At 44.3% G+C, this 16,472-nt stretch overlaps 1 protein-coding gene and 1 long non-coding RNA gene across 2 annotated transcripts; one reads left to right on the top strand and one right to left on the bottom strand.

The window, feature by feature from the left end:
• Positions 1–11: 11 nt before the first annotated feature.
• Positions 12–4,936, top strand: LOC125757735 (uncharacterized). Its single transcript, XR_007415494.1, has 2 exons — positions 12–1,556; positions 4,089–4,936. It is a non-coding gene; the product is annotated as an uncharacterized LOC125757735 (long non-coding RNA).
• A 4,329-nt stretch (positions 4,937–9,265) lies between these two features.
• LOC119388007 (U6 snRNA-associated Sm-like protein LSm6) lies at positions 9,266–11,766 on the bottom strand. Its single transcript, XM_037655612.2, has 4 exons — positions 11,674–11,766; positions 11,421–11,530; positions 11,238–11,351; positions 9,266–9,359 (listed from the first exon to the last, which is right to left on the bottom strand). The coding sequence occupies exons 2-4, from the start codon at positions 11,509–11,511 to the stop codon at positions 9,325–9,327; spliced, it is 240 nt and encodes a 79-aa protein (XP_037511540.1). The 5' UTR covers positions 11,512–11,530; positions 11,674–11,766; the 3' UTR covers positions 9,266–9,324.
• Positions 11,767–16,472: the final 4,706 nt, after the last annotated feature.

The raw sequence follows: 16,472 nt of genomic DNA, 5'->3' as shown, positions 1-16,472 counted from the left end.
CCATACTATGGTATCAATTCAATAAATGTCTGGTGAAAAAAAATCTATGCAGAAACCATCAGCGGGGATTGCTGAAATAAGTGAGGTTTCCCTTTACTAGACTGTCATCACTCTTGAGCTTGTTATCTTTCAGTTATACCGTCCTCATGCTCTGCATCACTCATCATTGACAATGGGCGTTTATTATTTTTGTATCATCTCTGTAGTGTTACCTAATAAGTGCACCGAGTGCCACAATCAAGCACAGATGTGTATTCACTGTAGTGCGCAGGTCTGCACCGACACAATATATCTGTGCTGCACTCTACACATGCCCCCCTCATCTCCACATTTCAAACATTTCATCATCGAAATGCATACGCTGCTACAAAGAAAGCTTTACTTTTGAGGCATGATGCCTACACTTAAGACTAACAGGCTTTATTTAAGGCTGGGTGAATGGTGCACAAAGAAATGAAGCTAAAAGGCCACGCAGGCGACCGTGTTGTTGTTGGAGTAAAGTCACGTTAAAGGGATAGGCAACTGCCCCGAATGTGACACGATATTTTGGTGAAAATGTCGATCCCTACTGATAAAATCGAGCATGCTGGTCATGGTTTCAGTAGAAATTAAAATTTTAGACTTGTGCAAAATTTTGCAAAACAAGATATGCCACGAGACATCACTGAAACTGTGGTACTAAAGCTGTATTATTACTGCATGATTGCAGGTTAATGTATGCAAATAGACTTCTTTTAAGTGCACAATGCATATTGTTTAAAATTTTGTTCTTTGTTTTATAGAGCTTTGCTCTTTACTGTGTGCACAGTGCAATCTAAGGAAAGTTCATGCATTCAAGTGGTATTGCACACACAAAATAAGTGGATTGACAGATCGTGTCATATCTCATTGCATTATAGTGCACATTTTACTGCTTCATACTCAAGTTTGTGCCGGTGTAAGTTATGATTGCACATTCAAGCTCAAATATTTGGTTCCAGCTCACTCGGCTCTAAAGGAACATGCTTGGATGACATGTTGAACTACATACCAAGAGTCTAATTACTTTGACTGCCATGAAAGTGTCGTTCTGGATTAGAGAACTTGGCGTGGCTAAAAAAAAAATGGTTGCTAGAATTGTATATGACCAGCATGGGTAGACAGATAGCAATGAAAGCATGTAGCTGTTATTGGTGAAATAATTCAACAAATAAAAAAGTATGAAGCACATGAATTTTAGCTTGATAAACAAAAGGTAATAATTTCTTGTTGCTGCCAAACTATCGCATTTGCCTCATTGCTTCTAGCGTAGGAATTCCTGAACAGTGTTATCGCTGCAGTATGAAAAGCTATGGTTGGTAAGCTTCTAGTGTTACAAAAAGAGAGAGAGAAGGTATCATAACATTGGTTGTTGGCCCCATTAACATGGATTGTCATTTCCAAGTTATCCTGTGTTTGCAACTCTCCACTTGCAGCAGAATAAACCTAGATTTAACATGGCGATTGCCATTGCCACATGTGCTTGAAAATGGGAGTTATGCAAATGATTCAATAATGACCCTATCTCCCTGTCCTGTGTGTCAGCCCAGCCAGCGCCTCCTCTATTTTTCAGTGCCTGGGCAAACGCTCTCCTCGGGCCGTCGAGCGCGCGCTCCGCGTCCGCTCGCCGCTGCCGCATGGTGGCGCTGTGCAAGTAGACTACGGGAAGCTGGCGCTGAATGGCCGCACGTATCACGAAGCTCATGAATTCGTGTTTGCATCCGAGTTAAATTGCATTTATGCTTCTTGCAAGCTTTCACAGGTACAGGGGGATGGAAACAAACGCGAACATAGCGGCGCGCTGTTTTCATCACGCTCTAACCGTGGTGGCAATAAAAAGATGCTAGATGGTCTTTTATTGTGTTGTGGATGACGTCGTCTTTCCATCAATCATCAAGGCTATGACCACTTGAAAATAAATACGAAACAGCAAAGGATGCAGATGCCGCATGTTCGCGTGTCTTTCCATCCCTGCTGTACATATTCCGCAGGCAGTCTGTCAGTCCGTGCTGCCGGTTCGACACTTGCACTTGAGTTTGATAGTATTCGCGTTTTATTTTCTATTTCAGGCTATTGCAACCGCCCCAATGCCTTAGTATGTCATACTGTTGTGTTCGCCTCTGCAAATGGAATTGAAAGAAATCACGATTGTCTTTTTTTTTATTTCCCTTCCTTGATAAAGAAAAAAAATCTCACAGGGTCCCTTATGCATTCATCTAAGACGACTGAAAGGCGAAAGCCATCTTCTTGTTTTTCTTCCAGTCAATGTATTGAACATTCCCTGCCTCCCTCAGAGATATTTCTGCGCCTAACTTGGTTTTCTTACAGCCTCAAGGATCGGAGGCAGTGCAAGCTTTCTGCACATCAGCGGAGGCATGCACTGCCTCCATGATCAGCCCATTTTGACCAAGCGAAGATGTAATATGACGACGTCATGTGATGTGACGTCACCATGATGTCACAAAATTTTATGATCTGTGACGTCATATAATGACGTCATCACGTAATTATTTTTGCATCACTTGTGCTGACGCCGCCGACGGTCAATTTTCGCGTTTGATGAGGCATCTAAGGCTTTCGCTTTAATACATTGTTCGGCTGTCCCTCCATGAAATTCCAGCTGCCGCTGGTGTTCGGTAGAGGTGGCTTACAGTAATTAGGCGAGATAATTGGTCTCCTAATACATCTTCAAACTACACTAGAATATGCAGCCGTCGTTTACGACGCGAAGATTTTTCATAGAATATAAAAAGCGGGGGCTTACGAAGGATGCAGTAGCATCACTCTTTGCAGACTACCCTTCACGTTTGCAGCCCAAGGTAACAACTGAACCAAGCATGCCAAGTATCTCTAAACGTGACCGTGTTGCGTCCGAACAGTCAACCAATGGATGCAGTACCAGTAGCAACGCTGCCTCGCGATCGCCGTCATGTGCATGCAGCGCTGACATTAGGTCCAGAAGCTGAAGAATCTGAGCCCATGGACACCACGTGCACTACCCGCGAAACAACCGACAATCATTATGTACAGTGTCACAATAGATGAGTGCAGAAGGCTGAGCAGGCTGCCCCATGCGACAAAAGCGTCCAGGTCGACAGCCATTCGGCCTCTATACTTTGCTCACTACCGAAAAGGGCAAATGGAAGAAAAAAGAAAGATACCTGAGGAGCCAGATACTGAGGCTACAACAATCCGTCGACAAATACAAACGACTTGTTCAAGCAACTGACAACAGGCCGTGCCATTTTTCACGCCTTTCACATTCACTCAAGTTGAGGGTCGGCACTACGACTTTAGAACGACAGCGTCTGTTCACGCACATCGGTCAGTGTTGCAGGAAGCGCGCGGCGTATGTAGCTGTTTTTTTGTTTTTCGTACCACCATGATTTAACTGGTTGAAGCTCTTAAATTGTGGAATCACTTGGCATAGTTCCTCTTTTTCTGGCACCAGCTGTTGCTTTTGGCAACAAATGTAATTTTACGAAGGGAACGGGCGATCACGTATATCCCTGGAAGTAGTCCAGTGACATTTCATGCGATTTAGCGCACAAACTCCAGGCTTGCATATAGTTCTCTACGCCAGTAGACGGCAGCACACATCGAGGAACTTTAAGCGCCCAAGCTTTCAGTATTAGCTCTTAGCAAATGCTGCTTTCGAAAATCAACTTTCAGACAGTCAAAAACCGACTCTCAGTCAAGCGAACGTAATGGTGACAAAACAATTTTCCGAATAATCACTGGCATGCGCACGCTATCGGGCTAGCAGACGACGCGCGAGCGTCTCGATCAAATAGCCGCGAAAGACACATGCCTTCGAAATGGGCTGGTTGCCCAGAACGACAAGCGTTTCATGATTTAAGTTTACAAGTTTTCATTAACAACGCGAATACAGCCGAAAACTGAACCATATAGCAGCTTCGAATGCAGCCATGGCATTCGTTTCCGTGAGCGACGACGCGTCAGCAGGTCTACTTCGGTGGCGGCGCCCGGCGGCTAAAAGCCGCACTAACGCCGACGGTCGGTTCCCATTGCACTCCACTACTTTGCCCAGGCACAGAAAAATAGAGGAGGCGCTGGCCCAGTCCAACCTCACTTTCACTTGCACTTCAGAAACCCAATTCTTAGTTCGTAATCAGAGATACGCCAGTGACTCCGAACAGATAACATTATGCAAGGTAGGTATTGCATGCACAGAAAAGTCCACTTGTAAAGCAGTACCCTTCTTTGTGTGAATGCCTATCTGATGTCAATCTCCTTGGCAGTGTATTATGGAGTTGCTCTTATAGAGTTGTATTTCAATGACCACCATTTGGTGGATTCAGCAGTTCTCTAGTGGCCGATACTCACCATTTTGCAACTCATTTGTGATGTGGCTGTACTTCCCCGTCGACTTCGATCACTCGCAGCTTAGCTGCCTATGTCTTTTGTTTTACATACTGCTGAAAAGAAACAGAAGCTGTTTCTACATGGCTCAAGCTCAGGAATGTCAGTGCTATATTATGCACAGTGAACACTGCATTGAGATGGCAATAGACATGGCAGGACTAGTGTATGTGCCTGTGAGAGTGATGGCCGCCAATATATTGAGGCCGAGGTTTTGCGAAGGTACGGATACCTGTCCTTAAAATCCCACTTATGTGTGTTGTGTAATCACGTTAATGATGTATTATAGTAGCTAGTCAATGTTTTCCCACCTCTGCAAAACACTACGCCAAACAAGACAAGAACATGATGCAGTATTTACAGATCTGTATAGCTGTACTACTTCAGTGTTTGCGCATTGAACATGTAACACTGATGGCTGTGGTCAGACCACAACATAGTGATTGTTGTGTCTGCAACAGTAAAATGTTGTTTTGTACAAAAGTACTTGATGGTCAGTCCCAACGGAATAAAATGAAAAATGTGACAAAACTGATTCGCTTGCATTTTTTACATGGTGGTCATGCCAATTTTTAATGCCACAGCTGTTCATCGACGGTGTTCAGGCACCATGAACACCATGACGTAAGCCTGCGACTTCCCGCCCTACAATTACGGTAGCGATAATGGACAAGAGAGTGTAATGTCACGGCCGCTGGATGAAAAAGCGCACGGTACGGCCTGCCGCGTCGGGCGGCTTTCTATGGGAGAGCGCGTGTTGGCCCTAGTTGCAGTTGCGGCCGCTGCGGCGCGACGGGGCGGGGAAGGAAAACGGGTGCCGGCGGCTCCGTTGGGGCAGCAGCCGCAGCAAATTAGTTGGTGGTGGTCACAACAGCGATCTCACTCAGCTGTTCTAAGCGGTTTTAAATGCGAAGCATTTCTTAGCGAACTTCTGCGACTTTGACCGTATCTATCTATCTATTTATCTATCTATCTAGCCGCCTACGACTTCGTGCTCTCCTGGTCGCTTGGTTAATCGAATGTGTACCAAAATTTGTATGGTGTAACATGACTGTATGACGAACATAAATGACAAGTCATAACATGAAAATCATGACACGAATGTCATGTACAGCATGATTTACATGCTACGCTCATGGTGCGCTGGCGGCCGTTTCGCTAGCTTGATATACACCAAAATTGGTATCTTGTGACGTGACTGTGTGACGAACATAAATAACACGAGTTAACATGAAAATCATGACAAGCATGTCATGTACAGCATGACTTACGTGCCACGCTCATGGGGCGCTGGCGGCCGTTTCGCTAGATTGGTATGCACCGAAATTGGTATCTTGCGACGTGACCGTGTGGCGAACATAAATAACACGAGTTATCATGAAATCATGACACGCATGTCATGTACAGCATGACTTACGTGCCACGCTCATGGGGCGCTGGCGGCCGTTTCGCTAGATTGATATGCACCGAAATTGGTATCTTGCGACGTGACCGTGTGACGAACATAAATAACACGAGTTATCATGAAAATCATGACACGCATGTCATGTACAGCATGACTTACGTGCCACACTCATGGTGCGCTGGCAGCCGTTTCGCTAGATTGATATGCACCAATATTGGTCTCTTCCGACGTGACCGTGTGACGAACATAAATAACACGAGTTATCATGAAAATCATGACACGCATGTCATGTACAGCATGACTTACGTGCGACGCTCATGGGGCGCTGGCGGCCGTTTCGCTAGATTGATATGCACCGAAATTGGTATCTTGCGACGTGACCGTGTGACGAACATAAATAACACGAGTTATCATGAAAATCATGACACGCATGTCATGTACAGCATGACTTACGTGCCACGCTCATGGTGCGCTGGCAGCCGTTTCGCTAGCTTGATATACACCAATATTGGCCTCTTCCGACGTGACCGTGTGACGAACATAAATAACACGAGTTATCATGAAAATCATGACACGCATGTCATGTACAGCATGACTTACGTGCCACGCTCATGGGGCGCTGGCGGCCGTTTCGCTAGATTGATATGCACCGAAATTGGTATCTTGCAACGTGACCATGTGACGAACATATATAACACGAGTTATCATGAAAATCATGACACGCATGTCATGTACAGCATGACTTACGTGCCACGCTCATGGGGCGCTGGCGGCTGTTTCGCTAGATTTATATACACCAAAATTGGTATCTTGCGACGTGACTGTGTGACGAACATAAATAACACGAGTTAACATGAAAGTCATGACACGCATGTCATGTACAGCATGACTTACGTGCCACGCTCATGGTGCCCTGGCGGCCGTTTCTCTAGGTTGATCGACCCCCAAGTTGGTATTGCGCGACGTTACTGTGTGACGAACATAAATAATAGGAGTTAACATGAAAACCATGACACGCATTTTCCTCAATGACATACAAGACGATGTATGCAGCTCTTTGCTGGCTGCTTCGCATTACATCGATTCCCACAATGCGTGGGATCTGCCGGCTTTTTTTCTATCTCATCTATCGCAGTCATGACATATCATGCATTCAGTTGAGTCCGTTCGCGTAATCTGGTTAAATAGCCATTTAAATTTCCGTGTACGTGCCGAGCTCGGCATTTTTTTTTTCAGGACCAACTTTTTGCTTTGCGTCTGAAAGAATATTCCACAATGCGCGTAGCAACATTATATGGCGCTGAATGTGTGAAAAAGTGGTTGTTATATTTATGTGCGTGTAATGAATGCGTCGTTTGTTATTTTAACATATTGATTTCCGTGACATTTCTTCAGCACCTTTGAGTTTTCTTAGCTGAAAATGCTTGACAGGTATTTATTTTAAACATCTGACAATACACGTTCATGGTCTTTATACACAGGAAGTGCACGTAAAAACATATGTTGAATCTTTTTCATGATGTCTGATACATGATACTGTGCCGAGAAGTAATTCAGCTTCGGATGCTTGATACTAGCGAATTGTACAAATATAGTGACGCATATTCCTCGTAACTTTGTTGAAAAGGCTGTGGAAATATATATTCATTAGAAGTGGCTTGCAAATTTCTTGACAGTTCTTAGCAGGGCAATATGTCATCAAATTGATGTATATATAAGGCCGATCACTGGAGGCCGATGATGGAGACTGCCAGAAGACTATCACGTTGGTGTGCAACGAAGATTCGCCAGTGCCTGTACAGCGGTTAACATCAAAGGACCAAAACGAAAGGTTTTATGGCCTGCACAGACTGGAAGTAGACAGGGAAGCCAAAATTTGGGCTCACAAGCTGGAGGCATAACAAAACAATAATTAAAAATAAGAAGAAAACAGAGACAAGTATAAAGAAGCGTTTACCCCCCCCCCCCCCACTCCCCCACTTTTTTTTGTTTACCGTATAGCTGTCAAAAGCGACCCACCTTAACTTTGTCCCTGTGAGTCGCTCGCAATGTGTGTGTTGGCTGCCACGTATATTTGTTTGAAATGAAATCTTGTCGTCGCCCAACAGCCGCTTTTCTGCACATTTTTGTCTCTGCATGTTTCGCTGAGGTAAGTTTGAGTCCGTGCCCCGTACCGCTAATGACCACAGACAACCCAACTCTCTGAATAAAAGGAATACACGTGCTTTTCATGGCAACCAACATCAGTACCACATGGCATTGCGGGGCAACGCACGCCACCGCAACGCGACAGCGTTCGGAAACAACCGGAACCGATGGCAAAGGTGCCGCGGGCTGAAAGGTGGGAACTAGAAAAAAACGAGAGATAAGAGAAGACGGGAAGGTGGTGTTTGCAACAAGCCGCCGTTTGCAGCTAGCAGGGATGAACCCTGAATTCATAATAAGTAAACTAACTTCTCACATTTTGTCCAGATTTTATGTTCACTGTTGAATTCGTTACACGATCATGAAAACGGCGTGACGAGAAGAGACAGAAATACTGAAAACCGCAGGAATGCAAGCAGTTGTGTTCGTGTGTTTTTCGGCCTTTTCATCACTCTTTCCGTCTGACCGTTTTCATATTAATTAATCCATAACAGCTCGCCCAATTGTCAGTATTGAAGATGTGTCATTGAAATTTCAAAGTGATTCGAATCTCCTTCTATGAGATGGTCACACAATAATTATGATAAGCATTATTTCATGGCAGCTGCATGCGATGCCGTATCGTATGTGTACTATAAACATGTTTGGAAGAAGGAAGAAGTTTATCTTATTTTGTGTCAAATAAACAGTGGCCGCTGCAGTTTCTGAGATCACTTTTTCAAAATGAAATGTTTAAATCTGAAGCAGCATACTCAGAGCCAAAATAAAGAATTTCGATGCATTAGGAAAGGTGCAGCGCCTCCAGGTTGGTTAGTTGTGGTCTTCTAGGACACCAGAAAAATATGCCCACGCGATTACTTCCGCAAAAAGCGATTGGTGCGCGAAGTTGCATCTTGGGCAAGGCAAGAACAAAAATTCCCAAGCGCTGCAAGTATTACAAGAAATATCGGTAATTAACTGATGTGTACACGCTAGATGGATTTTAGGAGAATATTTCGGGCGTAACATGAAGACGCACGCGCTCAAGCATAACTGCCGCAAGCGCGCCGCGCATGTGATCCCGCGGGCGTCCGCGAAACCCGTCCCCCCCTGGTGGCGCCGCGGCGGTGGTCCGGGAAACTAGGCCCGTCACGCCGGTTTCGGAGCACGCGGCAGGCCGTACCCGTGCGCTTTTTATCCAGCGGCCGTGGTAATGTCAACTTGCAAATGAAATCTTGCCTCCTTTCTGTGTCGTCTGTTATCAGAGGCTGTAAGCTGCAGTAGTCGTGCATCAAGCAGCTTGGGGGGAAACAAAACAAAACTTTTGTTGACTTGTATATTTTCACATGACATACATCAACAAATGCGGTCTTCATTGACCACGCTCTTCATCTTTATATCCTCCTCTTCTGTGTGCTGATGTACAAAACTGAAACAAAGGAAAAAAAAATTCTGTGAGACTTCACAATGATATATGAGTATATTAAAAAAACAAGTTGAACCACGTTAGAATGGACAGTGTCCGGTAGTCCATATTAGTTGAATGAAAAAAGAAAGACATGTTTAAATATGGGTGACTGAACAGCTACGTGAAGAAAAACTTGACTCCTCTTCTAGAAAAACCATTACAGTAGGAGTGGGATAATATAATGACTGTTGCTGCTGATGTCCTTCTATTGCTTCCTCCTCTATCTGAGCTGTGCTCTGCCTGCGTTATCACCACAATCAGCCGGTTGATGACAGTAGATCAGATTGAGTGGAGTGAAAGGAATGCTACATTATTGCAGCCTACAGAGAAAGGGATGAAAAGAAAGGAAGGGCAGGGAGGTTAACCAGAGCAAGTATCTTGTTGGACACCTTGACCCGGGTGTAAGGCAAGGGCCTAGGCTGAGGAAAGCTAAATGGAAAAGAGACAAAGCACATGTACACGATCACTGTATAACACAATAGAATAAGGATATGTATGTTCAGTTCGCATAGAAATAGTGCTTCAGTGCTTCCTCATTTGTAGCTTCTTTATATGTACTCCCAAGTACTAGTTGAAATAAATATCACATACCGTCAAGTGCAATTTCCCCTGATCATTCTTCAGGGGAAATTGCTTTGCATAGTGTCGAAATTTTTCGCTACCTGTTATCCAAAGTAATTATGGATCACATATTGCTTGTTTTGCCACTTTATCTATTTGGAATGCATCAACTGGATCAATTAAAAAGTGTTTCCTTACTGAATTTCTAGGCTTATATTGATTTTTCTAAAAACGTTGTTCATAGACATAGCTTTCGTTTACCTTTGACCATATTTGTGTCAATCTTCTTCTATTAAAACATAATTCTGTTCTGTTTTTTTGCTACCCAACTTACTACTGTTTGTAATATTTGACAGGAGGTTTCCTACAGCCATGTGGTATCGAACCCAATTCTGTACGTTCTTTAGTATGCTATATTTTTTTAGTAAGAACTTTATAGAATGGACCGGACTTGCAAGTACTCTGCATTGCACGCCACTCCCTCATTGGTCGTCTCATTTTCTCTGTCATCTAATCACTTATTCCACTGTCTGCCAATATCATTGTTTGTCTGCTGCATGTGTGCTGCAGTTGTGTTGGATTTTGCCAAATTTTCTGCCACTCTGGACTCTGCAGCATCTCAATGGTGAACATCACACCAATACATTATGCTCTCGCTCATCACAAGAGCCACCCATATTTGATACAAAGGTCACCAGCTCCCTTCTATTTGATTTCACTCAATTTGCCGTTAGCTTTGGTCTTGGCCTTAATTTGGCCCCAGCAAGGTTTTTCTTACAAATGGAGACCATTGTGTCCACAATGACTGCCCTTAGGGACTATTCGATGTTGTCAGGACTATTTTTAGTGCCCCACACTATGAACACATATCTGAAGTAACTTCGCATGAACGAACCAAATGAATCCAACACACTGTTAGGAACGAGCCCCTCGAAGTTCTCCGCATAAACGATGCCACGTGCACTGACGCAGGGTTCCGCTGGGAGATTAACGGTTACTTTCAGGTGACCTGCTCAGTCTAAGACTACTCTACAACATTCAACACTTCAATGTACTCAGCAGCATTGATCCTGGGACCTTGCATGAAGAAATTGCATGGCATGACAATTGGTGTTGGAACACAAAACTCGCGTGTATGACAGTGCGAACATCCGTGGAGCTACTGCTAAGCTGCCTGTCTTGCTGGTCACATTTAGATGTAATCCCAAAACTATCACAATAAGTACGGCTTCATTGTGCATCTGTCGGGTGAAAAGCTCACCAGCCTCGCTTACTTACCGTTATTCCCTCGTATGAATGCGTCGCCGTACTTGTTTTTCAGCTGACCATTGACGTACTCTTCGGTCTGCTCAAGAGCAATGTTCATGTAGCCGTCAAGACACGCGAGAACACCTGGTAGACAAGAAGCAAAGATCATAAACGTCCGCAATTTTATACATGGCGCTCAGACTCAAGCCTCACCTCGGTAGTCCAAACCGGAGTTTAACTTGACGACAACAGGACGTCCGATAATTTGCTTCAAAAATTCGCTGGGCGTCTGGCGTCGACTCATTGTTGAGCTCCGCAATTACCTGCATAAATACAACACTACTGAGCACTTCGGCTGTACACTGCGAAAAGTTAATGGTGGTCATTAACTCGGCGAAATCCCATTCTTACAAAATCTGCTAGTGCTTATTCATAGGATGAGAATACCAACGGGTAAGTTACTTGCCTTAGTCAAAACAAGCGGCGTAATACGAGTAGCGGCAAGAAAATTGGCGTGCAAACAACGTAAACAAACGCTTCGTTTGGATTAAACTTTGGATTGTGATGGCTAAAAACTGGATTTCCTAGCCCATTGTGGCGTACTCAAGTTCTGGGAAAAGGCTGTGTTAAACTCAAAATGAATTTCTCTACAAATTTTAAAGACCGTGCTTTTGTTTGCCGTGAGAACCAGATTTACCATTGGGAGCTGAAAACATGTCATGGCTGCAATGCTTTAGACCACGCTTTAGACACCGTTTGATAAAAACACAAATCTCGGAAGCCATAATTCTGCTGGCTGAAGGCGGTGAAGTGGAGCGGAGCGGCGGAGCCAGGGCCAAGGAGGTTAAAAAGTCACAGTTTCACCGCAAGGGCGAAGCAATGAATGCGATAGCAACAAATTGTAGTGTTACACAAAGTGAGGCTGGCAGCTAATTGTATTGTATCCGATCTCTCGTAACTACAAAACGCTGAGTCGAGATAGCACGCGCGCCGGCGATCGCGACCGCGCCCTTATATTCAAAGTTCAAAGTGGTTGCTCGCGCGACAACAACCCCTCCGCCCCCCACCTCGCGTCTTTTCATGGTCGTTAAAGACGGGCGGGGCGTTTCCTGTCTGCTTCGACGGCAGGCCTCCCGAGCGGGGTGATGTTATCGCATGCATCCTCCGAGCGACGGAAATGGGCCGGCTCGTTTGATCTCTGTTTCAGCCGCGTTCGTCGCCCCCGCTCGCGCGCTTTTACCCGCGGTAGAACATACTTTGCGCGGGGGGATCTTATCAATTTGGACTTCATACCGGAAGGACATGACAGCGACACCGACGGCAAAAACCCGTCGAGACTGTCCATGTAATTGCTATCGCAATAAAAAAAAAGTTGCGCAGCTTGCACTAGTGGCGCAAGGCTAAAAGCAACAGCGAAGTGGGCGGCCGTCCTTGTTTCTCTTTATTTTTTTCTTTCTTTCTTACTCTTTCTATCTGTTTTTATCTCTTTTTCGTGCCTGTTTCTTTCCATTTCTTTCTTTATTTTTTTGTCGCTCTTTCCATCTTTTTTCTCTCTCTTTGCCTCTTTCTATCTTGCTCTCTGTTTTCTCTCTCTCTCTTGTTTTGGTGTCTGTTTCCTTCTATATATTTCTCTCTATGTCTTGGTATTTTTTTTTGTCTCTTCCATTTCTTTCTCTCTATTTCTCTCTTTGTCTTTCTATCTCATTCTCTCTCTGTACTCGTTTTCTCGCCCATCCGAGTTATGAGCGTATATCTTTCTTTTGCTTACGCTTACAAAGTGTAAGCAAGAGAGAGATAGAGATAGAAAGACACAAATGCTTGTAAATTGTAACCTTACCTATACTCTCCTAGTGTGCAGAATAAAACACCAAATTCCTCCTTTAGCGATGTAAATTTAAAAACTCAGACTCAGTAATACCTACCGGAAGAAGTGAACATGTACTTCAGGAAGTTCTGGTATAGATCTGTACAAAATGTGGAATTGAGAACATTCCCAGCATATGGCATCCTCTTCTCACTGTCATAGGCAGTAAATGATCTTCAGAGAACCAGTATGATCTTAAACGTCATGAACTGATCACAATATTGTCATCCTGCCCCTGTGACGGCTATCTTCAATTTTAGTAATACGGCGGCTTCCTCACTGAAGTTCCCCATTGCCGTCAATGGCGAACTTCAACATTTGTTTCCTTTAAAATATAATAATAATTGATGGGGTTTAACGTCCCAAAATCACATGATTATGAGAGACGCCGTAGTGGAGGGCTCTGGAAATTTAGACCATCCGGGTTTCTTTATCTAAGTACACGGGCCTCGAGCATTTTCGCCTCCATCGAAAATGCGGCCGCCGCAGCCGGGATTCGATCCCGCGACCTGCGGGTCAGCAGTCGAGCAACATAACCACTAGACCCTTGTTTAAAACAAGAAATTTAATGATAAAAGTTGCCATACAAGAAGAACTATTTATTTGCTTTTGATTGAGGTATAAAGCTGATTTTTTATTGGAGCGCCACATGGTGTAAATTGCGTCTCAATGTGGACCAAAATAATGATTCTCTCAAATTCGTGATTTTTTCTCGTAAAATTGAGAAACTTCAGGAGTCTGAAAATATTTTTAGCGCCAAATATACCTTCCGCAGAGTAAGTATTCAGTACTCGGATATTCATATATAGTGCAATATTGCAAGAAAAAAAATACAAACATAGGACATTTTGGCGAAGTTTATGCAGTCGTTTGTGGCAGAAAAATTCCAATAATATTATTGAGCTTCGAACAGCTTACACGAACACCTTCGCTTAATATTTGAACAAAATTTGGTATTGAAACGAGAAAAGATATTCTCAGAATAAATTTTCTGACAAACAACACTCAGACAACATTTTGCGAAAATCGAAAGGCTCCCACGTGACCGAATTTTTTTTTCTCCGAAATATTCTCGCAACTCCCTGTTTTCAATTCAATAAACCAACACGATTTTTTTAGAATACATTTGAGGTGGTCTTCAAAATGGCTGGGACGTTTGTCGTGGAATGACCCATAAACAATGTGTATAAGTCTTGAGTGAGACGGTTATAGGAAACACACACATGATAATTCGGTTGCCGACATTTTAACTTGCCTTTGGCTACATCGGACCACAAGTGTCACGGGGGTAACCAAGCCCATGTTCTTTGTAGGTAGTGTGGTCTAATATACAGAGTTGTGTCCGGCAACGCGTAGCGTGGTAGTAAGTAACGGACTCTGTCCACTCACCAAGATAGCATCGAGAATCCATAAAGCTGGGGGTTAACAGCAATGAATGAATGAATGAATGAATGAATGAATGAATGAATGAATGAATGAATGAATGAATGAATGAATGAATGAATGAATGAAACGTTTTTTTGTCAGGAAAAGCAGGCTAGGAACTCATTCTTGCTCGTCCGATGTGAGTATAGTCGTAGCCCAGAAAACCTCTCGTGCTTGGAACGTGCACAGTAATGCAGTATTACCGATTTAAAAATCGAGGCTTCTAAACGACAAATGTAAGTCTACAACCGAACTACTTCTTCATTCCGACCGTGATCTGAGTAGCTGTTGTCATAGGCGTGCGCAGGGTTCCCCATTAAGGGGACGAAGGTCCATCGCAGACCCCCCCTCCCCCCATTCCCAGTTGGTCGACTCCAAAAGACAACATGCTTCACGGTGGATAAACAAGGAAAAGGAAGTGATGACACGCTTCTCAAAATGGTCTGCCTTTGGTCCCTGGCTTTCCAGGAGTAAAGAGGGGAAGTAAACAGTCCTTGCACTGCAACATCAGGGGCCTTTGGCCGTCATTATCGTCAAGAACCGTTTAAAGCTGAGCAGAGCGCTTGCGTAGTTCCACGTCCCGTCTGCGTCGTCTTCGAAGGTGCTTCTCCGCATCAAAGGTAACCACAGCGAAGCACCCTTCACGATGCAAGGGAAAATTGGCAGAAGCTTCTTTCTCTTGCGCCACACGGACATGCCATGAAAATACCTTCTGGTATTTGAAACTCTTTTGATCGCTAATATGCTAGTTCTTTACTCCAATACTGAGCCTCGAAAATTGCGATAGGCATTTATAATCTAAGACAGGCGCCTGCGGCACGCGAACCTTTCGCTAGCGGCCCACACATGACTGTGTTCGTCCCGTATTTTTTTAAAGACGATAGTCTTTCTTGGGGAACTTAAACGCAGAAATTTTGGTCTGTCTTTCTGTCTGTCTGTCTTTCTGTTTGTCGGCACGTCCCTCGATTCAGCCACTCGGCCAAAGTTGAACCACTTGCCCAAGGGCCAGCCGTCTTGAACTGGTTCGGCTGTTCATACTTGTGAACGTTGTCGATCAAAAAGTAAATATCATGCATATCTGAGGTGCAACATCACTAGGTAAGTATTAGGTGGCGTGTTCCTTTAATAGAAAATGCATACATACGTAATTTTAAGGACCCTAGTTTCTTAAGCTGCGCTGAAAATGCATAAGAATGGAAGCTTGAGCGAGTTGGTATGCGTTCATCTTTGTTGAAACAGCGCTCACTAGACGACGACGAAGAAGGCACAGGACAGGCGCTGCCTGTCCTGTGCCTTCTTTTACTTCGTCGTCGTCTAGTGAGCGCTGTTTCAACAAAGCTGAAAATGCGACTGCGCTGAAATTTGCCTTCCTCCGTGCCCTTCGCATGAGCTCATTGTTGTGTTTCGGTTTCGGTTCTGTATTGCACTGTACGAATGCCATGGGTTGGTGTTGAAAAACTTTAGTTTTGAGAAGGCCAAGAAGGTGAAAAAACATGGCTGATCCCTCCGTCATAGGAATCGGTATAACACGAAAGTGAAACGTGTCTTCACAGAAGTAGTGCTTATTGTGTAATGATATATGAGAGCTTGTACAATGTCTATTCGTGTTTAGCAGCTATAGCACCGTTTGCCGTGGATGCACCCATGTTGACAGCATGTCTGTATCGCTACGACTAATGCCCATGATCATGATTAAACTGTTGTGGTAGCCGACGGTGTGAACATATATTTGGACAAAGCGAATCGTGAATCCCGCGTAAGGATGATATCAACAAGCTCATAATCAACACTGGTACCCGGTATGCACTTCTTCAAAGCGTCGTCAATTAAGGAGAGAAACGGCACGGTGTGCGCTTTCTAGTAATGGGTAGCCGACGCCTGTGCTCATGCATACATAACACGCACTGAGCTTCAGCAACACGGGAGGTAGAGGTTCGTAGCCTTAGCCGCAAACGCGTGCGTCCCGCTGGCCTCTG

The sequence above is a fragment of the Rhipicephalus sanguineus genome, chromosome 3 (assembly GCF_013339695.2).
Source record: "Rhipicephalus sanguineus isolate Rsan-2018 chromosome 3, BIME_Rsan_1.4, whole genome shotgun sequence".
Lineage (NCBI taxonomy): Eukaryota > Metazoa > Arthropoda > Arachnida > Ixodida > Ixodidae > Rhipicephalus > Rhipicephalus sanguineus.
This window is presented reverse-complemented; position numbering and strand designations above follow the sequence as displayed.

Bases quoted from the DNA above. Each gene is read 5' to 3' on its own strand.
- LOC119388007 (XM_037655612.2), bottom strand. From the start codon at position 11,511: ATGAGTCGACGCCAGACGCCCAGCGAATTTTTGAAGCAAATTATCGGA. The intron at 11,352-11,420 runs GTGAGGCTTGAG...CTTGTCTACCAG, and splicing joins CTCCGGTTTGGACTACCGAG to GTGTTCTCGCGTGTCTTGAC. The intron at 9,360-11,237 runs GTAAGTAAGCGA...CCTTTGTTTCAG, and splicing joins ATTCATACGAGGGAATAACG to TTTTGTACATCAGCACACAG.